Raw genomic sequence first — 27,776 nt, 5'->3', positions numbered from 1 at the left:
GGGCTCAGGTTTGCCAAGATGGCAAAATCTGCAGTTAAAATTCAAGTTTCTTTATTTCTCACATACATATTACATTACATTTATAGGACAGATCGTGATAAAAAGGGGGGGGGGGGGGGGGTTGCAATCTATGTCAAATTTTCAAAATCAGTCAAGGATATTTGCAATGCTTTAAATATGTCGCAATTAATTAATTCCCCAACTCGGTTGAATTTAAAACATATGGACAAGTCCACATTTCTTGATGTTTTACTCACAAATTCTCCACATAAGTATTCTTCCTTTGGAATATTTAGTAAGTATGTAAGTGATCATTGTACAGGTGTCTGTGTCAACTTCCTAAATATAAGTCTAAGTTTAATTTTAGAAGAAATTATAACAATTTAATTGAGCAAGCATTTTTACATGACCTGTATAATAGTGAAGATTTTCATGTATGGGATATAGGAGATGTTGATCTGGCATGGAAATATTTTAAGACAATATTTTTTTTTAGCTCTGATTAATAAGCATGCACCTGCATGAAGATTAAGAGTTTATAGTAAAGACAATCCATGGTTTAATACATCTGTTTCTTCTTCCATCAGAGAAAGAAATATTGCTTGGACCATGGCCGAAAGAACTAATAGCGCTAGTTACTGGGAACAATATAGAGCACTAAGGAATTAATGCACTACAATTATAAAAATTGCCAAAAGTGATTATTATCTTAGTATGAAAAATAAAAATGTCAATGACCCTAGTAAATTTTGGAAGCTGATAAAATCATCAACTCGGTATGTGTTGGCCCCAGCAGCTCCCGATTTACTAAAGAAATTAAGGATAAATATAAAATAGCAGAAGCTTTTAATACACATTTTACTAAGATAAGTTCAATCACTTCATCTAGTTTCTCTGTAGATGCAGATGGTAAAGATAAAATGGCCATCTCTTCAAGTTGTAAGAAATGTTTTTCATTTTCTACCTATTTCCCCATCTTTTGGTTCATAAAGCCTTGATAAGTCTTGATTGTAAAAAGTCTGCTGGCCCTGTTCAAATAGAGCCTTACTTTTTAAAAATATCTGCAGACTTAATAGTGAGACCTATTGCCTCTATTTTTAATTTAAGTTCAAGCAGTGTTCTGATACCAAGTTCTTGGAAGTCAGCAATTATTCGGCCATTACTGAAGGGTGGAGATTCCACTGTATTGGATAATTATATCCTATTTCAAGATTGTCTGTTAAACTAAAGTGTTTGAATCTATGGTAAATTAACAGTTAAAGTACTATTTGTCAGCTAATAATATTTTATGCCAAACTCAATCAGGTTTTAGGCAAGGACATAGTACTATAACTGCTGCAATGTCAGTCACTAATGATATAACTGCTTACAAAATGATGCGAAGGAAAAACAATATTAGGTTAAAACATGATTAATTGAATTACAGTGGTGGCCAAAATTATTAAAACACTAGTATTTTCAGCAGCTAAAATATGGTTTTGAGTCAAATTAAATATAAATATTCCTCAAGTGTGTCAGCAACAAATAACAGTTAAAATTTCCAAACAATCATTTAAAAATTAATTGTAGTAATCCAGTGAGATTTTTGTTTGCACAAGGAATCTGACAACAGCCAGTGCTCCAGAGATCTGATCTGATCATTATCAGTCTGTCTGGAATGACATGAAGAAACAGGACAAACTGAGACAGACTCAATCCAGAAGAACTGTGGCAACAAAACAAGATGCTTCAAACCTACCTGCAAAGCTCCCTGAAAAACTATGCGCAAGTGCACTGAGGGCAAAAGCTGCATGAAGGATTAATTCAAAAGAATTCCTGATAATTTACTCACCCCAATGTCTTCCAAAATGTTTACGTCTTTCTTTCTTCCTTCAGTAGAAAAGAAATTAAGGTTTTTGATGAAAACATTCCAGGATTATTCTCCTTACAGTGGTCTTCAACTGCTACTAAATATTTGAAGGTCAAAATTACAGTTTCAGTGCAGCTTCAAAGGGCTCTACATGATCCCAGACGAGGAATAAGGGTCTTATCTAGTGAAACAATCGGTCATTTTCTAAAAATAAAAACGTATATGCTTTATAAACAGAAACGCATGCCTTGCACTACTCTGCAATGCGCGTCCATGACTTCACGTAATACGTAATTACGTTGAAAAGGTCATGCTTGATGTAGGCGAAAGTACCGACTCAGTCAGTTTTTACAAATTTGGAGAAGGAGGACTGTTCAAAAGTTGTTGTATCTTTGCATGTTTGACTTGTAAACACTGAGTTGGTACTTCAGCTTACATCATGCGTGACCTTTTCAATGTGATAACGTGAAGTCGTGGACACGCATCGCAGAACAGTGCAAGGTGAGCATTTCTGCAAGAAAATATAAGGTGGTTGAAAGATTATTTTGTTTGAATTAAAGGAAAATGCATTGCACGGTTTAGGCTGTACTGAATTGTATTTGTGTTTCTGAGCAGGATGCATGCTGGAATTCTGAGGTGTGCATCTGTGTGTGTTTGTCCTCTGACAGCGTCCTCAGGTGCATGGTGTTGCGCTCTTGAATCGGGCTCTTTCAGAGATTTGTCATGGTTCTGTTGGGCGCTGCTGCGACGGCACGTGCCAGATCACCGCCGCAGCGCTGCTCCCTGTGTGCCAGACGGCCTCTCGTTGTCCTGACAGCCCACCACTGCTGTCACCCGCCCTGCGCCCGGGCACCGGCTCCCGGCCCTGGCAACGTGAGCGCAGCCACAACCCCTACCCAGAATAGATGCAGACACAGGGGCCAGACAGAAACCCCCACAGGACACACACACACGCTGTACCCTGCAGCTCCACAGACTGTTCATTTACTCCAGTCAGGATGAGACAAGGTCAGATTCAGACTGACTTTATGATTTCAGCCATTGTAAAATACTGATATACAATAATTTAATTCTACTGTTGCTTGGCAACTTTAAATAGTTTACACTTATTGTCAGGGCCGTGGTTTAATCAGATTTTTTTTAAACAGTAAATGTAACTTTATTGATTGATTTATCTTATTTCTTTGGTGCCGTTTTCTGAGAGCATTGTGCCTACAAACCAGAATTGTAAGTGTTGTGTCTTAAGCTATTAAAAATAATTTCTGTAATTGAAATAAAGTTGAAATAAAATGAAATATGAATAATGAACTAAAAAAAATCAAATGAAAGCAAAATATATATATAAAACTAATAAAAATGGGCAGAGCACACAATAAAATGACTAAAACCTAAACTTAAAATACAATGAAAACTTAAAATATATCAAATAAAAGTGAATTCAAAATATTAATAAATAATATAATAATATATCAATTATATTTAAATAAACTAATAAAAATAAAAATACTAATGAAAATCGTAGAAGCACATAACAAAAGTACTAAAAACTAAAAATTAAAATCCTACAAACTTAAAAATAAAAGTTAATTAAAAATATTAATAAAAGCAATTATAATAGGTAAATAAAAAACTAAAATGTACTGTGTTAAGCTAACAGACTTGTTATAGCACTTGTATATTATTGCTTTTTTGTTGATTTTGATTGCTTCCATTGTCCTCATTTGTAAGTCGCTTTGGATAAAAGCGTTTGCTAAATAGCTAAATTCGCATGTAAATAGTACTAGAATAAACTAAGAAAAATAAATTACAGATAATTAGATATAGAAGAAAATAATAAAATGGCAAAAGCACAACAAAATGACTTTAACAAAAAAAAAAAAAAAAAAAAAAAAAAAAAATATAAAAAAAGGTATTCAAAATATGAATTAATAATAATATATAAATAATATTTAAAGCTATTCGAAATATTATTAATAACATAAATAATACTAAAGTAATACTAACATTTTTTTTGTTTTTTTAAATGCTAAAATGCACAAACAGTTTAAACAATTCAAGCATTTTAAAGCAGTTTAAATATTTCTTGCTTTCTCTTTCTCTGTCTCTTTCTTTCTTGTACAGTAAATGAGTAATGAATTCTTTGTTGCTCTTGAAGAGGAGGGGGAGTGTTTGTTTCCATGCATTCATTAAACAGCAGCTGAAACTGAATTGGAGAAACGGACACACACACTTACAGAGGTATGTAAATGAGGAAATACCAAAGACTTCCCAGCCAAGAAAACCAAACCTTAGTTTACAAGTTTACAAGAATACAAGTAAAAAACATAGTATACCTTTATTTAGTAATAATAACGACCTCTGAGGATGTCTGCAAAAGCAGGACATTTATTAGTATTTTGTCCTCAAAGTATAGGTGTATTGGTGTTGTCAGTGTCTATTATGTGTTTTGTCTCCAAGATGCATTTGTTGCATGTTCATCCAAACTGAACACATGAAACACACAGGTTGATGTCATAGATCACATAGTCTGATGTAATCTATCCAAGCACTTTGGGGAGAGACATCATCTGTGTGTGTGTGTGTGTGTGTGTGTGTGTGTGTGTGTGTGTTGAGACGTGCAGGTTGTGCTCATAGTGGTCTGGCTTGATCAGCAGTCTGACAGTGACGACAGAAGGCGGGGGGAGCCAGCTTCATATGCATAATTATGGTCGTGCTTCCTGAAACACAGCCCCACCCACCGCCGACCTTTCAGCAACCCGAATACTGAAGAGCTCAGAGTAAGTGTGTTTGGTGTTTGTACATTCTTCAGAGGGTGGTCTCGTTAGTTCCAGTGTTATTTCAGTGTCGTTGAGATAGTGTTATGTTTTTTATTGATACTTTGAATTAGTTTTTATTTTTATATTTTCAGTTTTTATTTACATTTTATTCAAAGTTTTAGAAATCTGTTATGTGCTTTTGCCATTTTTATTATTTTTTAAATTTTTTATATGTCTGTTTTGCTTTTATTTATTTTTATTTCAGTTTAAGTAACTTAAAGTTACTTCAGCAACTTAAACTTATTTATTTCCATTCCGTAACATTTATATTTGAATTCCAGTTTTAGTTAACTTTTATTTATTTAATTGTTTTAAATTTTATTTTAAATATGCATATATGCTTTTTATTAACTTTTATTTCAGGTTTAGTTTTAGTTATTTCACTAGATCCAGTAAACTAAATGAAAATGAGAAATGTTTCTTTGGAAACTATCTAAAATGTTTACTTTTTATTTTTATTTCAGGTACTGGAAATGTTTCATGGTTTTATTTAACTATAATAACCCTGCAGAGTACACATAAAAATGGAAACTGTGGTAAAATTTTATAATGATTGTATAAAAATGTGCAAAATATTTTTTAAGTTGTAAAATAAAAACTGATTATTGGAGTACAGTTTACAAGAAAGTGCTATTTCAGTCTTTCTGCTTTAGAATTTCATGTTTAAAATTTAAATCAATATAACTTGCAATTTTTTTATGTTATCATTAGTGAAATTTACTAGCAGGTTTTGAGTGAAAATTGTTTCAAGTAAATTAGATGCAAGAAATGAACAGTATTCTACAAACCAAGTAAACCATTTTGTTTGTTGGTAGTTTGTAATTTTCTGAAACTAAATGTTTTCCTGCAGAAATGTCTGTGCTGTTAAAGCTCTCACATGCAGTTTTTGGTTTTGTAAATGCATTGGACCGGCGTGCTGCCTTGCGCTCTGATCAGTGAATAGATTTACAAGCATTAGGGTCTGGGTATTGTGTGCTACTTGTGAACAGGAGGTCCGAGTCTTTTGTGTGGATCAGCTGTGTCCCCCCCCCACCCCAGAAAGCCGTCTGCAAACCTCCTGCTGAATTGTGCCGAGGGTCCGGGGTCCCAAAACACAATAGACATGTGCCACGTTTAACTGACACTCCAAACCGGCCAACACTTAACACACACACACACACACACACACACACACACACACACACACACACACACACACACACACACACACACACACACACACACACACACACACACACACACACACACACACACAAAGAGAACATGATTTTTGCTGATATGCCATACATTCAGTCTTTCTCTATAGGAATTACTTTTATTTCTTGTTTCTACTGCAAAAATATGTCTTTCACACTCAGTATTTTTGTCTAGTTTTCTATTACGAAAATAAACATTCTTAAATCAAGATAAGTTTACTTGAGAAGCAGAATGACTTAAGAAATAGTCTTGTTTTCTGAAAAAAAGAAAGCTCAAAAGTAGATATCTGAATAAAGATTTTCCAATAAATCTGCAATGTCTCAAAAATGTTTTTCTCAGTCTTCCAGAACCAAATAATCTGAGTTGATCTACACTTGATATCTCTATACTCTTACTGTAGGACAACTGTTAATTTATATTTTTTAATTTTAATTCTAGGAGAAACATCTGAGATGAGTTGATGTTTCAGTGAAACATACAGAAAGTGGGATCTTCTTTAAATCTCTTGAACTGTGAAAGAGCCTCTTCTGAGCAAAACTTTTATTCAGCAGGGATGCATTAAATTAATCAAAAGTGACAGTTAAGACATTTATAATACTACAAAAGATTTCTGTTTCAAATAAATAATGGTTTTGAACTTTTTAACATTCTATTTATCAAATAATCATGATAAATGTATTATAGTTTCCACAAAAATATGAAGCACCACTGTTTTCAAAATTGATATTACTCAGAAATGTTTCTTGAGAAGCAAATCGGCACATTAGAATGATTTCTGAAGGATTGTGTGAAACTGAAGACTGGAGTAATGATGCTGAAAATTAAGATTTGCATGACAGGAATAAATTACATTTTAAGTATATTCAAAAAAAATATTTTTTTTAAATTGTAATAATATTTCAGAATATTACTGTTTTTACTGTAATTTTAATAAAATAAATGCAGCCTTGATGAGCAGAAGAGACATTTTTTTAGAAACAAAAAAACAAACAAACAAACAAAAAAAAATCTCACTGACCCCAAACTTTTGAATGGTAGTGTGTCTATATATAGACCTTTGTCTTTCATTGAACACTAAATGAGACATTTAAGAATCTATGAATTGCAGCTGTTTGAATTAATCTTTTATCTGCATGTTGGATAAGATGGAAACTTTTGGTAAAGTGTGTACCATACCAAAACAAGCCTTCATTCTCTTTCACAGCCCCATAAGGCTGTGTGTTTTCACCCTACTGTAATTTCCTTTGTGTTTGTGTGTGTGTGTGTGTGTGTGTGTGTGTGTGTTAGTCCATGACAGCAACACCTGCCATACTGGAAAATGCCTTGAGGTTTGTGTGCTTTGCTGTAAGCCTGAAAGTGCAAGTGTTTACTTTCCTCTCCATCTCTTTGTCTGAGCGCAGGCCAGATAAGAGCTGCCACACACCAGACCACACGGCTCCATCCGCCGCCCGCCGCTCGCTCAACCAGTGTTTACTTCTGAGGAAAGACAGCAGGCGGAGAGAGGGACGCCAAACAGACGAGTGCGACCTGCAACAGGCAGGTGTGACCTCTCTTTACACGCCTGACACACGCTCGTATGAAGAGAGAGATTTGTTTTCATTATGCCACATTGTTGTGACACACCAAACACAAACACATGCATTTTAATGCTCTTTCATAGCTGAGGACGCTAAATGGAGATATCGAATAATTTCACGTTATAACTTTTGTTTCAGAAAAAATTCTCAGGAGAATAAAAACAGACGCAAATGAGACATTGTACAAATGTACAGTAAGAGGGGTTGAAAGCAGCTCAGATCATTTGCTCTTGGAGAAATGTTTAAGTTTGTATTAGGATTAAAATTAATTATAGAAAGGGATTTTGGTAATAACAGTGCATACAAAAAGAACATTCTATTAATGTTACTTCATTACTTTGAGAGGACTTATTAAAAGTTGTTAGCTATGATATTGATTGAGAAGGATGTATGCATATTTACGCATAACCTGTTTTTGGATGAAACTATTATGAAACGTTACTTCTAAATGTTCTCCGAACGTTCAAAACGCCTGGTTGTTTGAAAGTTTTAAATATGTTTTTTCTTGGTTATGTGAATGCTGCCAAAACATTCCATTTGATCATTTTGAAAACATTACAGGAATGTTACTTTTGAATGTTCTCTAAACATTTCGAAACAAGCAACATTTAAAACAAAACATTCCATGAACAACCCAAATGAAAAAAAGTTTATTCAAGTATGCTATTAGTATACTTCTTTTAAACTAAAAATAGTAATATTTTTATGTACTTCTTAGAAGTATACTTAAAATGACATTTAAGTATACTTGACCTACGTATACTATATAAAAGTCTAAATATATTTGCGCTACAGTATAGCTACTTGTGCTCTGGGAATCCATGTTTTCATTGTTATATGGTAGGGGGCGCTATTACATACCTTCTTTACAGAATTTACAAAACACAAGCAAAGAAGAAACCGAAACAACAGATGCTTCCACATGTAATCTAACACGATCAGACATAAAACAGCATCAAAACTGTGTAACGTTATGGAATAAAATGTCGACCCATGAAGAGGTAATGTCGGTAAGAGGGGTGCTGATCGATTTGAAACTTCAATTTGAATCCAATACACAGTCTTTTTTCAGCTTTTTTTTTTTTCAAAATGTTATTTATTTCTTTTTCTTTTTCTTTTTTTATTTATGGTACTTACCCACATTCAAGTGTCTATGAAAAAGAATGCATAAAGTTAGAATAAAATGTTAAATTTTCCGATGTATGTTCAGTTATTAATATAACTAAATACATACAAATTAATACCTAAATAGGGATATAGTAGTATACTAAAAGTATGATGTAAAGTTCACTTAAAGAAACTTACAAGTATACTTGCAGTATAAAACTACTAAAATAGTAGTTTACTGAGACTATACTTCAAGGTGTACTAAAATGCTACAAGTATTTAATTAGTAAACTATCAGTACATATGGACATAAGCGAAACCTATGGAGCTCTAATCGTAATGGCGTACAAAAACGATTACAAGTGCTCACTGTTGTACTGCCTCTAGTGTTCATTTCTGTTGGAAACTGCAGTGAGATGTACTTATTGGTATGAATTTCACATCTTGCGAAAGAGTTCCCATGGGTACGTTTTTGTTATGAGATCAGTCTAGTTTTTGAAATGTTTTAAAGACATTTGTTTCTTGGTTACGCAAATGTTAAGGGAACATTCCACTTCGAAAACAATACAAGAAAGTTACTTTTGTATGTTCTCTGAACATTCCGAAATTAAAAAAAGGGGTTAAACTACAGCATTTAAGGAAAAAATATTTAATAAACAATGTATAAATAATATTTTTGTGCACTGTTTTGAGAATTATTAAAGATCATATAACTTTGAAAAAACATTCAATTAACGCTACTGCAAGAACATTTGTTCATAACTTAGAATGTTTTGAGACCATTCTCTGTTAGCTGGGTAATTGCTGGTACTTTATTGTCAGTGAAGGAAGTGCTATTAATCAGTCTCATTCTCTCTCCCAGCATGCAGCAGCTCCATGGATCAGACCTCAGATGATGGATACCAGCTGAAATGTGTCCAGTTAAATCATTAGGACACACGCTACAGGCCAGTCATTCAGAGAGGCAAGTAAAGTCAACATCCAGCCTCTCAATGATGCTGAACTAATGCTGATTGATCACACCGCTGATGCCCGTGTGTGTGTGTGTGTGATCGGTTTCAGCTGTAAATCATATCGGCTTGTTGTTTGCTGTACCTTCAGATGCCATTACCTTGTTTTGTTCTGGTTTGTAAATGTTGGCCTCAGTGTGTGTGTGTGTGTGTGTGTGTGTGAAAAGGCTTTATCTGCTGTTATCTTCGCCGGCCCGCTTTGCAGCTGCTCTCCACCTGTCACTCACACACACACACACAGAGAGTGGTGCACATAGTCTGGGGTTGCGCGCGTGTGCATGTGCATACATGCGCGTGTGCATTAGTTAGTGATTACGAAGTCGCAGAGGGTTGCATTCTGTTATAAAATACACTGATGGAATGTAATTAAATAAATAAATTAAATAAAAAATTAAATAAATAAATAATACTCAACATGAGTATTGCATAATGATGTTATATATTTCATCTAAAGCTATTTTTACAGCATTTCTCTTATTTTTGTATAGGTAATACATATGCAGTTTTTGAGCTCCTGCTACTAGAGAAACCATTTGTACTCATTGAAAATATTTGATTCGTTTTTTTTTTTTTCACTACAGGCGTGAATGGTAATGTATACCATGCACTATATATATGTATATATAGTATGGTATTGTGTTCAAATAAGGACTTTTATCATACAGTAAAAGTCAGACTGGGGCAGGTTGTCACATATGTGTTGTGTATAAATTGTATCAAATGTATTAATTACAATTTATTTCTTCCAAACAGTGATTTGATTTTTTTTAATGTTTTAAACATTTCACTCTTTAGCTTTATAAATTATGTGTTTTGTGCTTCAGTGTTTTAAAGTTAAAATGCCATTAAGTAACATTTAAATTAAATTTTTTCCTCTCCAGATCGTATTTCATATTTCAAACAAACATTTTTCTCCAATCAATGTCAATAAACAGCAGGTTCCCATTGTGACAACTTACCCCAGCATCAGGGTCAGTGTGTTTCCTGGGCAATAACAGTGGAAAAGTCATTTTCTAGGGTTTCCCCAGACTCCTTTACAGTATTATTTTTGTGTGAATTTCTTTCATATCTGTAAGGCTCTCTTTCTCAGCCATGAGGTGAGGCTGCTTGTGGATGTGTACGTGTGTGTGTGAGAGTGAAGCACTCATGGCCTTTGGGAGGCATTCTGCATAACAGCAGTGTGTCTGAGGTGCTGCATAGTGGGATTTGGTGTCTATGGTGAATTCTCTCTCAGCGCTGCTGGAGAAAGTCCCCTGCATACCGACACCAAGCAAGACTATTTTCTGTTTCCATCATAGTATTTATAAAAAAAAAAAAAAAAAAAAAAAAAAAAACCAAAAATTCCCCAAAACTTTGGTTAAAATTTGGGACCACTCCTGATCCCAATCAACCCAGACCCTCCCAGTATAAATTAGATTTATATTAACTTTATTCATTCAAATTGTTAGAAATGTCATGATTTAGAAAAAAGGGCAATAGAAATAAATACACCTTCATGTTAATTATTAAATGATTAATTTAATATAATGAGTTTATTATTAAAATATTTGCAGATTTTATTTTGAATTTTTTTTTTTTTTTTTTTTTTTTACATTTTACAAACATGTACTTTATACTTTTTATGTGCTGTACTAAATTTTTCACCATTTTAAATCATATTTTAGCTTTCTAACGGCTTGTTTAAAAAGTCATATTCCATCTTGTCTTTGTCATTAATTATACAAAAAAAAAAAAAAATTGAAAAATGTTTCAAATAGTTTGAAGAATTTTTAAGAATAGCATCAACGGTTGCTCTTATAATTTGATTCCTTGCCGTTTTAAATCACTATACTGTGTTCTGTCTTGTGTTGAGAGCTTGTGAAATAACTGTACTGTTCATGATGAGTTTGAGCTTGCTGTTGATTTGAGGAAGCCTCAGGATGTAATTAGTCACAGACAAACAGATTGTTTTAGGTGATGTGTTTTATTAAGTGCAGACGTATCTTGGTACAGAATCCAGTTGGACAGATTTCATTGAAGATGATGATGATGATGATGAATTTCTCTGTTCACAGTGTCTGGGTTTCCACATGACAACAGATTGCTGGAATGTCACATCACGAGTGGATCCCAATTTGACTTTTTGGACTGTTTATTATTGTTATCATTATAAGTATTTTTGGACAAATAGCAGGACTGCAGAAACACACAAGCACTGAACATGTAGAAAATAAAAATAAATTAAACGATTGTATCTAATGCAAAATGAATTTCAAGACTTTCAGCATTGACAAAGATCGATCTTTAGATCAATAAATGAAACATTTGGCTGAGACAAAATTCAAATCAATCACAAATTAATTAGGCAAACAAATAATTTAAATAAAACATTTGAAATAAATAAATAATAATAAAGATAAATAATCACAAACATATTCACACACAAGAATAATAATAACAACAATATAAAAATTATTATCAGCAACCGCAATCACTCCAACATTTACATGATTAAGGCAGTTTTACAGCATGTCAAGATCTAATTCAAGGCATTTCTGGCTACACTAAAGGGAGAAACCCTTGTCAGTAGGTTGTTTGGAAAGCTACAGTCAAAGTCCACAGATTCACAAGCTCTATTAAAGCTAGAGACGATGGAAACATATGTACAGCCTGTGAATTCAAGGCAGGTTCTAGGATTTCTTAGGTCTAAAAGCTAAAAGCACTTGTGCGGAGATCCTAGAAAAATAAGCGAACAGTCTAACCTGTTGTAGATCAACTAGCTTAGATTTGAAAAGAGTCTCATCTGGTGCTCATCCAAGTCGCTTCCCGACCCGATTCCGCGAGATCCGAGAGGTGGGTAGAGAAGCACTGGTTTAAGGCACAGCTTTGCCTCAGCAGGCTGGACGCACCGGCATCTGAAGCAGGATCACCTGCCTGTTTTCCGACGGGTGGCATTTGTTGATGTGTCTCGTGAGTCCCGGCGAGCTGTAGAACATGGCGGGGCAGTATTTGCAGGGGTAGATCTGCGCCGAGTGATGCAGACGGATGTGCCGCTCCTGGCTCACTCTGCTGGGGAAGTTTTCTCCGCACACCGGGCACAGGTGGCACTCAGACGCGCTCAGGTTCAGCGGCGCCTGGCTTTGGGATTTGTCGCACGCGTCGTGGTGCGCCATCACGTGCTTCTTCAGGTACGCCTGACGCTTGAACCTCTTCCCGCAGTGCTGGCAGTCGTAAAGCCCGTCTTCGGACCCGGATTCGGAGAGTCCAGGACTCGGAGTGTCTCTGTCGCTGGAGGTCTCCTCTTTCCCGGGCGCAGGAGTTTTAGTGCTCTCCGGGTTCTGCGGCGCTGTTTTGGGTTTGTGCCACCGCCGGTGCGAGGCCAGGTTCGCCGGGCAGCTGAAGAGCTTGTCGCACTCTGGGCATCTGTACTCGATCCGGACGATCCTTGAGCATTTGTGTTGGGCTAGAGAGAAGGGATCGGCGTAGGCTTCTCTGCACAGCTGACACACGAACTCGCCGAGCGGCTTGTCGCCGCCTGCGCATTGAGATCTGGGTTTTTGCTCCACCGGACCTTCTTTGATCTTCAGTCCCAGCACCGGGGAAGTGGTGACTTCGTCCTCGAACTGCAGTTTCCGCATGGCTTTGGCTTTCTTGGATGCTGGCTTGCCTTTGCGCTCCGCGTCTGACGCGGGCCGTTTGGTGGTTAATGTGGTGCCGGTTCGCGTGCTGTTGCTGGTGCCGATTTTAAGATCCACGGGCGCGAACGGCGCATGATCGGAGCCGACGGGCGCCGCCGGGAAGGACTCCGCCGAAATGGGCGAGCCGAGATTGAAGCGCCTTTCCAAACACGCCCTCTCGTGCTCCCTGCTCACGGGTCGGGTCGGGCTGTACATGGGTCTGTAGACGATCTCTGGGTTCCCAAACTGCACCGGCTGCGCCGAGTGCGTGCGCGGCGACGCCGGGCGGTGCGCGCTCGCCGCGTCCTGCTGCGCGCCTGGAAACGCGCCCTGCTCATCCTCTTCCGAGCGGACGCGGTACGAAACAGGTGTCGCTTTCTTATTTCTCTTGACTAAAAATCCCCTCGGCATCTTCGCCAGCTGAAAGGCACTTCAGACGGGTTGGAATCAGAGGCACACCTGGTACTATATTTGGACGCGTGCGGCGATCTTTCCATCACGGAGGCATAGCAGCAGTCTTTTTAAGCAGGAATGATGACATGGTTCTCGCCCCTCGCTGCCTCGTCCAATCAGATGGAGCTGGAATCCCTATGGATTTGAAGATGGGAGGGTCCGCAGATTGCTCGGGCAGATGTACCTGAGGTTTATTATATTAGGATGCTTTAGGCACACGCTGGTTCCTCCTCTTTTCACGCTTTGATGCTTCCCGTCAATGCACACGTGCCCTGCCTTTGTCAGCATCCTTTAGGGGCTCCTTCAGTCATAGAGCATCATAATTTCAAATTAAAATAGGGGAAATGGCAACAGAGCGGCGCAGTTTTAACCCGAACGTCACTAAATCGGTTCGTGCTGCAAAAAGGCTCGCAAGTTGCATGCGTAATTTGTCTCGCGACTAATTAAATGTATAAATCAGACGCCCGCGGGCTCAGGACATGTGCGACAGTTGAATGCGGGACGTATTAATCACTCATTGCGCGCATACATAATTCATAAAAGAGGCTCCTCTCGTTTGCATCACAAAAGACACGCTTGCGCGAGCGGCAGGGACAGACGCACACCATCCTTCTGTTCAAACGGACTCGTTCCTGTCTGCAAACTCGCCCGTGCCATCAGCAGCATTGTGCTCGTGTGTGATGATGTCATTCCAATGCAACGGTCTCGTCGTAGCGGAATTTCTCGTAATCTCCCTCGTTTCGTTCGGAGAGCGTCGATAAAAATGGCCATCATGTAATTGCAGACGAGCACATTTGTTGCTTGTGATTTCATAACTCTTGCTGAGCATTTTTGTGTATTGCATTCGTTTTATTTAATTTACACATATGCGTTTTGGGGGGCCAGATTGGCTACATCATGCATAATTTGAACAACACATTTGTTGCATCTGATGTAAGCTTTTTTAAAAACTATTTTACTTTATTAAACTTGATGTGCAGTTTAGAGGAATAACATTTATTTCCACAAACATTACCCATTTTTTAGCTTAATGTGCAAGATGGTTTACTTGCCAAACACATCTGATGTGTAAGCTTTATTTTATTACATTTGATGTGCATTTTAGAAGATTTTTTTTATTGCATTTGTATTTTATTTTATTACACTCGATGTGTAGTTTTGTATTGCACTTAGTATTTTCTTTTTTTTATTATTACATTTTATAATGTTATTTTATTATTGATGTGCATTTTAGAAGAATCCGTTTTTTTTTTTTTTTTTTTTTTTTTTTTTTTTTTTTGCATTTTATGTATTTTGTGATTATGATCAATGTGCATTTTGGTGGAACCCATGTTTGTTAAATTTGACTTCAACAAACACATTTGTTGCATCTGAAATCTCATATGTAAATTTTTATTTTATTTTTATAATTTAATTAAATTTTATTGAAAATATCTGCTCTGGTCACATTACTACTCACCAGAGCTAAACAAAATAAAATACATAAGCTATGTGACGTGGTACTGCTGGATCATGTGTCTGTGATTTTCTGCCCCACATTCATTATCATACAGCTGCTGCTGCGCTCCGTCTTTACAGCCGGTCAGATTTCCCTTCATTCTGCTGCTCTTATCTGCCCCACAGCACTGAGGGGCCGCTGCATTCACAGCTCCACATAATATAATACAATACTGGACAGCACATACAGTCAAGATTTCAAAAGAGCAAAGTCAGGTATTTTAATGAATTGTCACCCAATAAACACAAAACATTTGCATTTGACCAAAACAAGAAGCTTTATTTATTTGCTGAAGTTCTTTGAGCTCCATCCCCCACAATGTGTTTGCCCCCAAACGTATGGTGCAGCGAATGTAGGAAATAAAGAAACTAAAGATAAAGTACTGAATAAATACTTGTAAATATGAAATGGAAATTGATTACAGCAGTCCCGGCCGGGCGTACATAGTCAGATGGTATCTGTTGTACTTCAGATAATCCAGAACACTCTTCCTCAGAGCAGAATAAGCCTCGCTTTTCTGAAACACGTCACTGAGGCTCATCGACTGATTGGACTCTGCTTTATCATCCACTATCTTCTGAAGAGCCTCTTGAATCGACACTGAACCATTCTCACCCTGTGAAGACACAAAAGTCTTGTTTTTTTTTTGTATTTTAATATCAAAATCTTACTTTATTCTTATTATGCTTGATTTTATTATGCTTTTAGTGGAACCGGTGTAGTTTTTTTTTTTTTTTTTTTTTTTTTTTTGTCATTTTTGCCTTTATTGTGATATAGGACAGATCAGGCCCGGCTCCACGGGGTGCCAGGGTGTTTTATTTTTAGATTTTTATTTTATTTTATTTTATTTCTGCCCCACCTGCTAGCCCCAGAGCTAACTGCATGAAATACATTGCATTAAAATATTTGGTGCATGACATGTACAGGTTCATGCATTAAAGTGTTAATCTGGAAAGACTTTTTACAGAACAAATGCTTCTAACAGAGATGTAGAAGTAAAGGAAACCGACCTCTAGTTTGGCTGAGTCCATGATTTGCCGGACTTCCTGTTCAAAGTCAGCGAAGCGGTCGTGGTAAAGAGCAAAGCACCAGTTCTCTCTAAAATAACTGGAAAAAGGGAAATTAAAAAGTCACATTTGTATTTAAAGACATGGTTCACTTGAAATATCTAAATTTGGTCATTATTCTGTGTCATTAATTTTGTCCTTATGTTTGCTAAATGCTAGACACGCAATGTTTTCTGGCTTTGTTTTTTGTCTTTTTTAGAGCTTGACAGATGTGGTCACTATGAGCTGTGATGGTCTGCATGAAGATTCATCAGAAATGCTTCCTTTGCATTCCATGGAAAACATAACAGCATACAGGTGTGGAGGGTGAGTAAATAATCACACACACACATACACACACTCCACTTAGCATGTTCATCTAATATGCTCCATACACCAGCGGGGTTGATCTATTACATTCACAGGTCTTGATGATTGCCCGTTTTTTTGTAATGACATTGAGCACCGGCCACATTCAGAGTCACGACAAAAGAGCGGTGAAGAATCCCGCTTTAATAAGTGTGATCAGCGCTGCTGGGTGGCTTAACTATTGTCTCGTGGCGCTGTGGAAAGCAGATTGCACACCTGCATAAACAGATTAGTAATGCGGGACAATGGCTCTGAGGGTGGAGGGTCAGTGGTGTTAAAATTTAGGAGCAGAGGTCACACCGTCGGAAATAGATCATCATATAAAGTGTGACCAGATGAAGACAGATATGATTACGATTTGGAGTGTCATAAATAATCCTGTGCATAATTCAAGACAATTAGTTGTTTGATTTCGTGTTTAGCTATTGAACTCAACAATCAAAACTTATTATTTATTGTTCTGCCATTAATGCTTATTTAAATTAAAATGTAATTTTGTACAGTAATGGAAATCTAATGAGAATCAGCACTGACAATAAAGGAAATTCTCAACAGTAAAACATCCCTTGTTACAAATTTGATGATAAAATGTTTTGATCTTGTTCTGTGTTTATTATTTTTTCCCCCTTTTGCTTTTAGGGTGAATTTTTTTTAGCACCATGAATAAGGTGAGTATCATGTTAAATGGATGTTTTTATAAGTTTCCAAGAATGTCCATTAGGTTGTAGTATTGAAAGATTTCTTCATTTGTAGATTTGAAATTCAGATTTAGTCTCGAAGTTGAAATCTATATCTTGTCATTTGGAATCAGGCCTGATTTTAGTCTTGATTTAGTCTATTTTGAGTGTAAATGCAACTGTGACAGTATAATGAATTTCTGACTGTAAGATTGATGTAACGTGGTTGAACCTGTACATGTCATGGACCAAACCCTCGTCGTAGCGTGAGCAGAGATGATTCAGCAGCAGCTGGTGTTTCCTGTAGAGGCACAGGAGGTTGGAGACGGGAAGTGTGTTCTTAGAGAGGCACGTGATGCTCTCCACCACATCATGCGAGCTGAGATACAGATGAAAGTAGTTCCCTGTTTCAGTGCGGCCCGTCACAATGTCACGACCCTGTAGGATGCGAGTAATAAAGATGAGCCTTTTAAGCTCTTAATAAAACACTTCAGCTCTTGGTTAAAGTAATCTAAGACTGTACTGTGATAGAATGCAAACTAATCTTTGTTTAGACCATACCTTCTGAGCTGCTATTTTGTTGCCGATGGCAGTTGGTTTTGTAACATGGAGGTAATTGTAGCCACCTGGTAATCTTCCCCCTGTGAATATGAGAATTATTATAAATTATTCCTCATAACTCTTGTTTTTACAAACACACAATTAATACCAATTTCACCCAAACACCACAAATATGATTATAAAGCTGTTTATCTCATATCAGACGCTGTGTTTCTGCGTAACAGATGGTCCATTCTGTTATAATCACTTTTCTGTGATTAGATTATGCAAATGAACTGTCAATAGTTTGGTGTCAGTCAGAATTAGGTGAGGGGGAAAAACTGGGTGACGCAACACGTTAAACATTTTAAACATTTGCACGGCTATAAAATGGGAGAAAAGTGTTATAATCCTAATAAAAATGATCACTGGATCCTCTAATAAACTCACAATGAGCACTTCACTGATTCTTGCAAAAGGAAATGAACTAAGGACAATTTATGTAAAAATGTAAGCACTAAAAAGAGATTTTTACACATTATTATAAGTATATTTTTAAATATATACTATAATGTTCTAGAATGTCATTGTTGCTAGGGGTTGTAAGGGTGTTCTAAGTAATTGCTAGGGTGTTCTGAGTGGATTTTCTAGTGTTCTTGTTGTTAAGGTGTTTTAGGTAGTTGCTAAGGTGTTTTAAGCGAATGTTCTAGAATGTTCTTGTTGCTGGGGGTTGCTAGGGTGTTCTAAGCAGTTGCTAAGGTGTTTTTGAGTTTATTTTTAGCGGGATTTCATTGCTGGGGGGTTGCTAAGGTGTTCTGAGTGTATTTTCTAGAGTGTTCTTGTTGTTAAGGTGTTCTAAGCAGTTGCTAAGGTGTTTGAGTGGATTTAACAGCATTCATTCTGGTTGCTAGGGTGTTCTAGGTGGTTGCCATGGTGTTTTGAGGTAATGTTCTAGAATATTCTTTTTGGGGGTTGCTAGTGTGTTCTAAGCAGTTGTTGAGGTGTTTTGAGTGGATTTTTTAGAGTGTTTTTGTTGTTAGGGTGTTCTAAGCAGTTGCTAAGGTGTTTTTGAGAGTATTTTTAGAGGGTTTTCATTGCTAGGGGGTTGTTAAGGTGTTCTGAGTGGATTTTCTAGAGTGTTCTTGTTGTTAAGGTGTTTTAGGTAGTTGCTAAGGTGTTTTGAGTTTATTTTAGAGCATTTTTTGGTTTTGGTATTTTGGTTGCTAGGGGGTTGCTAGAGTGTTCTAGGCAGTTGCTAAGGTGTTTTAAGCGAATGTTCTAGAATGTTCTTGTTGCTGGGGGTTGCTAGGGTGTTCTAAGCAGTTGCTACGCTGTTTTGAGTGGATTTTAGAGCATTTTCCCGAGTGTTCTTCTTGTTAGGGTGCTTTTGCTAAGGTGTTTTGAGTGGATTTTAGAGCATTCTTCCAGAGTATTCTGGTTGCTAGGGTGTTCTAGGTGGTTACTATGGTGTTTTGAGTGAATGTTCTAGAATGTTCTTGTTGGGGGTTGCTAGGGTGTTCTAAGTGGTTGGTAAGGTGTTTTGAGTGGATTTTAGAGCATTTTTCTAGAGTGTTCTGGTTGCTAGGGTGTTCTAGACTGTTGCTAAGATGCTTTGAGTGAATTTTCTTGTTGCTAGGGTGTTCTAGGCAGTTGCTAGGAAAAGAACATACACTGAAGTGACTGTGATGTTTTGTTCTAGATACTGCTTAAGAAATTCAGAAGGAGCAATGGTGACCTTGGATCTTGGCCTGATTATATGCTGGAATGAGATGGTCTTGGTCAGACGGTGGGCCGGAGGGACGCTCCAGGGTTGGGTCACACAAGGGCAGGACAACAGATGCCAAACTCTGCCCCACCTCCTTACAATTAAAGCAAGAGTTGCTCCACTGGTCGGCATGGTAACGGCGGGAGTATTTGGTCAAGGGGCCTGCGGCGTATATAGAGGGGTCGTTGGTGTGGAAGCTGGAATCCATGACCAAACGCCCATCGAACACCAAACAGGCATCATTGATGGCCTTGAAGGCATCGTAGTCAACACTTTTATGAGAGAAGCTGAAGAACACCTAAGAAAATCGAATGCAAGTTAGTGACCATCTGAGTTATTTGTTTCAGCTTTGATCACAGCAATAGGCATGTTAAAATATATTCAGATAGAAAACAGCTGTTTTAAATTGCAACAATATTTCACAATTTTATTCTTTTTACTGTATTTGTGCTCAAATTAATGCAACCTTGGTGAGCAGAGGAGGCTTTTTACGGATCTCAAAGATTTGAATGGAAATGCGTTTTTTGGCATGAAAACATTATGTAAAAATAAATACTAAAACAAAATGTATGATATGGCTCCTTGAAAATTGTGTACTGATGTTTAAGAATGTTTTCTGTTCCTCTGCAGGTAGTTTCACTCACCGCACACTCCAGCTGTAGAGTCTGAGTGTCAGTGGTGAAGGTCACTGAAGTCACGGGATCAGTGTGTCGTCCATCATTGATTTGAGTCAGCAGGCAGTCGTGATGCACGTGAACCTCCTCTTTTTCTACAGCCTGTTTCACTGCGTGCTCCACTGAACCATTGGGGAAACAGGAAGTTGGGTTGTCTTCGGGAGGATGGACCACATGAATCCGGCGGCCACTGACACCAAGACACATGAGCGTCTCCACGCAGGTGAATACGTCTATGGTGTTTCCATACAGCACAGCATCACCTGCCAACCAGTCAACTATCATTTTGTGTTTGGTACACTCATTACATTTAAAAGAGTGGCCTCATCTGAAATGGACAACATATTGTGGAAAAACACTGGACTTTATTATATCCATACCAATGAGAATTCATCAAGTTACATTCCCTCCAATAAAAAGCTGGTTTACTTAACTCTAAAATAAACTTAAGGCCATTAAGCCTCCACAAGGGGGAAGGGAAGCAATTTATTACGGCTATTTGGAGAGATAATATCAGTGGCTGTGAAACAGAGAAGGGTCACTTAGCAACCCGGAGAAGGTCCCATTAGGTTAGATGAGGGGAAAGAAAGGAATAAGGAAGAGAAGATGAAGGAAGTGATGTCCTTTCACTGCTGCACCCAAACAGTGTCAGAAACGCTCTCACACCATCAGTGCTGGATTGATTTAATTGAGATCTTTTGTGAAGGAAGGTCTTTGATGTCAACATTAGAGTCCACAAGGATGAAAACTAATCAGACGGAGCTCACATAATGCACAGAATGACACGCTGAATATATGAGGCACACATGCATGATTCTGTTTAATGACAGATGGATAGATGAGTACTGCCGTATTCACTAAAGCATGATTTATATAATATATCAGAATAAACCATCGTAGGATTAATGTTTACAAAATAATGTGAATGTGGATCAATAAATCAATCAATCAAAATTTTGAAAGTACTTAGAAGAACTATTTTATAATAATTTAAATAAACATTGGAACTCTATTACTTTAATTTAATTCGATTTTGAATTTATATTACTTCATTTGTGGTTATTAGCAAATTACTACCATAATACACACTATCGTTCAAAAGCTGGGGTCGTAATGGTAGAAAAAACAAAAACAAATCTTAAGATTTTTACAAATGTTTTTGAAAGTTTCTTATGCTCACCATAGGTGCAATTTATTTGTTTACAGTAAATACAGTAAAAACAGTAATATTACGAAATATTATTACAAATTAAAATGACTGTTTTTAATATGAATATATGTTAAGATGTAATTTATTCTTGTGATGCAAAGCTGAATTTTACTCCAGTCTTAAGTGTCACATGATCCTTCAGGAATCATTCTAATATGCCGATTTGCTGCTCAAGAAACATTTCTTAGTATTATTATAAAGTATTATTAGTATTATTATTTTGTTTTAAACAAAAATCAAAGAATCTTGGGGAAAAAAATGTATCAACATTTTTTTTCCGGACTCCCTTTAATGAATATAAAGTTGAAACAGAAATCTTTTGTGACATCATAAATGTCTTTATTGTCGCTTTTAGTGAATGTAATGCATCCTTGCTGCATAAAAGTATTCCTTTTATTAATACTAACTGATGTGCGGTCACAGGTGTGTGCAAAATGTCTTTGAACGTGACTCATCCAATCAGATTAGAGAGCCAGAACTGTCCGTTTTATAAATGTGGCTTTGTCCTCTATACATCTCACGCATTCAGTCCCGTAGCCCCTGTCTTCAATGCCATATTTACGCCAGTTTATGTTAAACAGCATTCATTTCCATATCATCTGTCTTTCCTCATGCAGGGCTGAATAGCAAGAGAAGGTCTCGCTCAAGCCCTGTCCATGGTGCTGAAGCACAGCCAGCGCCGCACAACTCGGATGTTTTCAACCACAACAGGATTTCTGCCAAAACTATTATCAGGTAATTTGTGTTAACAACTTATTCGGAGCCAGACCCAGCGATGCCTCTCTGGTTGACCCAAATACAAATTCTCATGCCACTAAATTGATATCTTTCATATGCAGACGGTATAATTAGCATTCACTGATAATTGCGCTACTTCCCGGATTATTAAAGGAGGCTGTAATTAGTAAATATAATAGGCTTAATCAGACAGATAGCGGTGGCTCATCTCTGCCCGTGCAGATTAATTCTTAGCTCACCCTGCTAATATTAATATTCCCCTGTAAATGGATGGAAGGAGATGAGATTTCACTCACGCTAATTAGCTGCTTGTTATGCTCTGACAGTTGGACGTGCCTTTAGAATAACAGTGGCTTGGTAAATGAGATTATGCAGGAGAGAGGGCTGCCATAGACTCTAATAAAGTCTTTGTAAATCTGCAATAAACGCACCTGTCAGTTCCACAAAGTTGTCCATGAGCCACTGATGGACGTGTGAGCAGTCGTGCTGGTCGTTGAGGGTGAAGAGGTTGGAGGGGACGGGCCGTGTGTGTCGGTGTCTGGGCTGATTTGGGTTCAGACTGTTGTTTTTTTGGGCATCAGTACTGGTGAGACTGGGCATCTGAAGTGTAGTTAAAATAGAAAATTACATTCCTTCTGTCTCTATATATATTAATCTAAATGAATAATTCATATAATTGTAGATATATTCTCCAACCAAACTGTTTAATCTTAATATTAATTAACTTTTATAATTTATCATCACAACTTGCAGATACTTTGTAGAAGCTGGTAAATATATTTGTGTGTGTGTACATTTTGTATATATATTTATCAGTGTTATTGAAGTAGTTCTAATATTTTGAATCAGTTTTTATTTTTAGATTTTAGGCTTTCATTTGAAGTTTAGTTAAAGTTTCTGTCATTTTGTTTTAATTTTTTAAAAAATATATGTCTATATATCTTTTTATTGATTTTAGTTCAGTTTTAGTTTTAGTTCAGAAATAAAGCAGTTAATGGTTATTTTACTTTTATTTAAAGTAACTTTTTTTTGTGTGGTTCTAATTTTAGTTTTGTATATATTCACATATATATAAACATAAATATTGTACATAATGTAATTACATTTAAATGTAAATTATTTAAATCATTCAAATGAAAGAAAATGTATTTAAATATATTTAAATATAAATAATTTATTATATGTATTTATGTGCAGTTTCTATATTAAATTTATTGTCGGACTCTGCCAAATACAGCAGCATCCACACAAGCTGAACTCTCATGTACTAATTATTGTACTCTGCATAAAAACTGTATTAGCATTGCATTAATTTGCAAATAATGACACGTCTCATAATTCACAGTGACATCTTGGTTCAGTAAATTGTGTTGACGTTGCGTTTGTGTGTCTCTGACCTGATACTGCAGGCCGGTGCAGAGGATCAGATAGTCATACTTCACGTTACCATTCTCCATCAGCTCCACGTGTTTGGCCTCGCGGTCGATGGCCTTCATCTTACCCGTCACCACGCTGATCCAGGAGCGCAGAGACAGCCGAGCTTGATCCTGATCGCTGTAGCAGTGACTGTGGAGGAACAGATTCTGCATCAGATTTACACAGCTATGAAAAGAGCAGCCAGAAGGACATTGGTGTCTTCACTGTAAGTGGGTTTAGTTTCTCAATGCTCAAGGTTAACTGACTCTTTCACTGAGGTGCTCAGAATCAAGGTTTCGTGTGGAAGCTCTGATACGGTGTGTCGTATCAGTCGTTTGGTTCGGTGGATTGGATTAGATGTGCCAGTCATGCAGAACCACTAACAGACATGATAAAACAGACGTTCCTGCTTTTCATCACGAGTGCCAGGAAGTAATGCTTTCGGTGAAGCTGCACTAAAGCTGCCGCTCTCAAAACACTGAAACATGAGGTAAGAGGCCAGAATCTCTTGAGAGACCAAAATATGTCACCCAAAAAATCAACATTTAATCTTGATTTATTCATTCCATCCCATTATTGTTGTTCTAAGATGTTCTAAGGAGCTTTTGATTCTCTTGCTTTATATTTCCAAAAATGAAGAAATCCACCACACTGCAAATTATTTTCTTACTCATTGTTGTTTTTTTTTCCAGTAAAAATATCTTAACTGTCTTAAATAAAGATGCATTTACTTGAGAAGCAAATCACTTGAGATATTAAGTCTTGATTTTCTCAAATTATCAGAATTAAGTGAGTTAATGTTTAAAACAAGAAATCTTTCAGTTTAAAGTATAAACTCAATTTACCCCCCCCCCCAGAAAATAAGACTTAATAAAATTAAGTAAGTAATGCTTAAAACAAACAAAATTCTGTTTTCTGAAAAAATAAGGCAAGTTTTCTTTCTCAAGAAAATGTACCAGGTTTTATATTTTTTAGACATTTGTCATAGAAGTAAAAAATAATAGGTTAGAAATCTTTAATATAATATGAAATTATTATAATTGAAAAAATAATAAATTATAAAATCATGTTTGCTCTGTATAAAAGCAGTCCAAAATTATAACTCTCAAATCTCATTTACAGTCATATTTTTCAAGCTTTCAGCATTTTGAGCCGTCAACAACATCAAACCTAAAGCACAGTGAATTTGACAGAAGTGTAAATGAGATTTGAGTTCCAAAGGAGGCGAAGATCATCAGTGAGTAACGGCATACTGTAAAAAAATCACTGCATTGACAAGCTTTTGTTGCATTTTTTTTTTTTTGTTCTTTTAATAGTAAACTTGACTGCTAAGAAATTATTAATAATGTTTATAATAAATTGCAACAGTCAAGCCTTCCAGTCTGAACTCCACTGAGAGACCCGGACAGCTTCAGTGCTTTAGCACTTCACATCTGTATGATAGAATGGAAATAAAGCGGACTTTCCCTCTTTCATGGAGTGGAAATATGCTGCATTGGAGTCTGAATGCCTCTCGTTTGTAATGCATCTCTCACCTTGTAGCCAGAAATCTCATGTTGTCATCAGAGCAGTGATCTGGAAGGCCGTGAGTGGAGATGAGAGTGAGATTGTTGAATCTGAGATGAGGACTGGTGGGAAAGAGAAATGCAGACGAGTCAGAGTCAAATAATGCCATTGACCCTTTTTCTTTCAGTCGAGTTTCTGCATCTTGACTTTACACACAGAATCCCTGATATTAATACCGTTGATCGAACATGTCTCAGAATTGATTTCAGGTACAGAAAAGCTTTTCTGAAGAACAGACTCTGTGTAGGACAAATCTTGTCCATTTTAGATAATGAGGCTATTTTTGTCCAATTTTTTGTTCCTTTTTTTCTGTCAAGAAATGAATACCATTGAATGAAGAGAGGACAGTAGGGACGCCTGAACAAAAGCATGCAGGGAGTGTGAGGTTATTCTGCAAACACTCGATGGACAGATGCTGAAATCCCTTAATTTCCAGTGCAGCGCTGGCCTGCATTAAAGTGCTTTCTTCTCCAACCATCACAGTAAAAGCCTTTCCTTTTGTTTTGTCTTTTTTCCCCTCTTGTTTTGTTTCCTGTGTGTAGTGGTCTCCCCCCGTCGCCCTCCCTCCGTCCCCTCAGGAGTGTAAAAAGGTCTCTTGTCATGTAAATGTGCTGGAAAGACATGATCTCTATCTGTGGCAGGAGAGGAAATCAGGCTAGGGTGTGTTGAAAGAGGAGCGTGTGAGGCCTGCGGACCGTCATGATTGATCAGACAGAGGACGCTGGACACACAGCCACAGATCTGCGTTCTAGCACTCTAAGCGATGCAGACAGACAGAGCTGCGACTGTCATCTCCAGCTATCTGTCTTTTATTTTAACCCGTTTTTTCATTTAACTCCTTCCTGCACGTTTGATTTACAAAAATGTTCACATGCAAAAGTATAAGAGAATGCCATTTTTAACAGCTCCTGAGCAGTCAAATTATTTTTAACGAAGTGTCCATAAAATGTATTAAATTATTCTATTATCCATTTAATTTTCCCATAAAATTAATATATATTTAATTATAATAACCCTGGTAACACAGTTTGGGACATGTCTAAATACCTGTTAAAAGACATGTTTAGACATGTCTAAATAAAAATTAAAAGTAAATTTAATGAAAAATAAATAGATTTTTTTAAATTTTAGCCATAAACATTAATGAATTAAATCTAATGTTTATTGCTAATATACCATTAAAATTACATTTAAAAATATGTATACATTAAAATATTCAAAATTTGGGGCATGCCTAAATACACTAAATAAATAAAATTAAATAAAAAATAAATTGATTTGTGCAATTTAATTTTAGCGGTAATCAATAATTAATTCAGTTGTTTAATGCTTATTGCTAAAATAACATTAACATTTAAAAATGTGTACATTAAAATATTTAAACAAAATTGAGGACATGCCTGAGTACACCAAATAAACAAAAAACAAACAAACAAAAAAAACAATTGAATTATATTTTTGGGACCACATGTTGTAGTTATTGATAAACCAGATTTAAAGAATAACATTTGTTTGAAAATATATAATTTTTCTTACATTTTCTGTTATTATTAACTATTATTTGTGTAAAATTGAGCAATGATTATTAGAGTATTTACTAGATGGCAGTGGATATTTTCATTGTTGTTCCAGTAAGAATTTATAGAATTAATTAAAGAACAGAATTATTTGTCAATCTTTTATACAAGAAAAAAATCTAGAAACTGTGTCAATGTGAAATGTTAATCTTGTGTGTGTGTGTGTGTGTGTGTGTGTGTTTTCTCTCCGCAGGCAGTTCTTGACCACCAGCTCACAGCGTTCTGGTCTTATCAGCAGCTGACAGGCCTCTATTGTGGCCAGTGTCTGACTGCTAAGTTTAGGGGCCAAGCATCTTTATTGGTCCTCTATGGTCCTGCGTTTCACCCCATCCTCAGGGGTGATAAAGGACAAGAGAGCGAGCGTGAGGGGGCCAATGGTTTTGGCTTGCCAGATAAGCGCTGTCGGCCATGGCCTCCACCTTCTCCATTAGACAGGCGGCCTCTACAGGGGCTGGCCGGCCATAAGTTTAGTGGACACTAACTGCCTCATTAGTCAAGTCATTAGTGACAGCAAACACCAATTGCGGCCTAGAGAACAGTGGCAGGGCTAATTAAAGGGCCAGCGCGTGACCTCCACACACTGCCAGCTCTAGACAGCTGCGTGCCCGCGGTGCCTGCCAAAGCAGCAGGAGTTAACACACACACACACACACACACGCACACACACACACAACCGCAGAGCGACCCCTGGTTGCTAGGCAGTTATCAGCTTTCAGGAAACAAGAACGGCCTTAAATCGCAGCTTTGTTTGGTCAAACGCTTTGCGAGAAGCTGCATCCAAACCCCTGACATCTCCTGATATTCTCTCGAGAAATTACATTCTGAAAAGTGAAATCCTTCAGAGACTAAAGACCTAATGTGTGGAAGTCATTGTCTAAAAACAGTTTCCCAACCTTTTTATCTACACTACTGTTTAAAAGTTTTCTTTAGGAAAGAAATTAATACTTTTATTCGGCAAGGATGCATTAAGGATGCATTAAATTGATCAAAAATTGTTTACTTTTTTAAATAAATGCTTTTCTTTTGAAATTTCTA

At 36.8% G+C, this 27,776-nt stretch overlaps 2 protein-coding genes and 2 long non-coding RNA genes across 5 annotated transcripts in view; 2 read left to right on the top strand and 2 right to left on the bottom strand.

Annotated features, from left to right (window-relative positions):
* Positions 1 to 11,500: 11,500 nt before the first annotated feature.
* LOC109055411 (insulinoma-associated protein 1a) lies at positions 11,501 to 14,048 on the bottom strand. Its single transcript, XM_042746887.1, has one exon. The coding sequence runs from the start codon at positions 13,621 to 13,623 to the stop codon at positions 12,427 to 12,429; it is 1,197 nt and encodes a 398-aa protein (XP_042602821.1). The 5' UTR covers positions 13,624 to 14,048; the 3' UTR covers positions 11,501 to 12,426.
* Positions 14,049 to 15,292: 1,244 nt separating this feature from the next.
* The window catches only part of cfap61 (cilia and flagella associated protein 61), a 29,350-nt gene continuing 16,866 nt past the window's right edge, over positions 15,293 to 27,776 (bottom strand). The window contains exons 18-26 of the mRNA XM_042747356.1: positions 25,134 to 25,226; positions 23,580 to 23,748; positions 22,614 to 22,782; positions 20,205 to 20,497; positions 19,531 to 19,858; positions 17,817 to 17,896; positions 17,488 to 17,693; positions 16,174 to 16,270; positions 15,293 to 15,779 (exon numbers count right to left, since the gene is read on the bottom strand). Coding sequence (XP_042603290.1) covers positions 15,582 to 15,779; positions 16,174 to 16,270; positions 17,488 to 17,693; positions 17,817 to 17,896; positions 19,531 to 19,858; positions 20,205 to 20,497; positions 22,614 to 22,782; positions 23,580 to 23,748; positions 25,134 to 25,226 — 1,633 coding nt within the window. The 3' untranslated portion in view covers positions 15,293 to 15,581. The remainder of the gene's footprint in view (positions 15,780 to 16,173; positions 16,271 to 17,487; positions 17,694 to 17,816; positions 17,897 to 19,530; positions 19,859 to 20,204; positions 20,498 to 22,613; positions 22,783 to 23,579; positions 23,749 to 25,133; positions 25,227 to 27,776) is intronic.
* Positions 15,830 to 19,634, top strand: LOC122141122. The gene is made up of 3 exons (XR_006157557.1): positions 15,830 to 16,536; positions 17,218 to 17,246; positions 19,495 to 19,634. It is a non-coding gene; the product is annotated as an uncharacterized LOC122141122 (long non-coding RNA).
* On the top strand, positions 19,739 to 25,815 carry LOC122141121. Of its 2 annotated transcripts, XR_006157556.1 has the most exons (6): positions 19,739 to 19,877; positions 20,191 to 20,457; positions 22,062 to 22,179; positions 23,592 to 24,088; positions 25,292 to 25,373; positions 25,482 to 25,815. It is a non-coding gene; the product is annotated as an uncharacterized LOC122141121 (long non-coding RNA). The 2 variants fall into 2 exon arrangements; XR_006157555.1 differs by having other exon boundaries at positions 23,592 to 25,373.

Source organism: Cyprinus carpio, chromosome B20 (assembly GCF_018340385.1).
Source record: "Cyprinus carpio isolate SPL01 chromosome B20, ASM1834038v1, whole genome shotgun sequence".
Taxonomy (NCBI): domain Eukaryota; kingdom Metazoa; phylum Chordata; class Actinopteri; order Cypriniformes; family Cyprinidae; genus Cyprinus; species Cyprinus carpio.
This window is presented reverse-complemented; position numbering and strand designations above follow the sequence as displayed.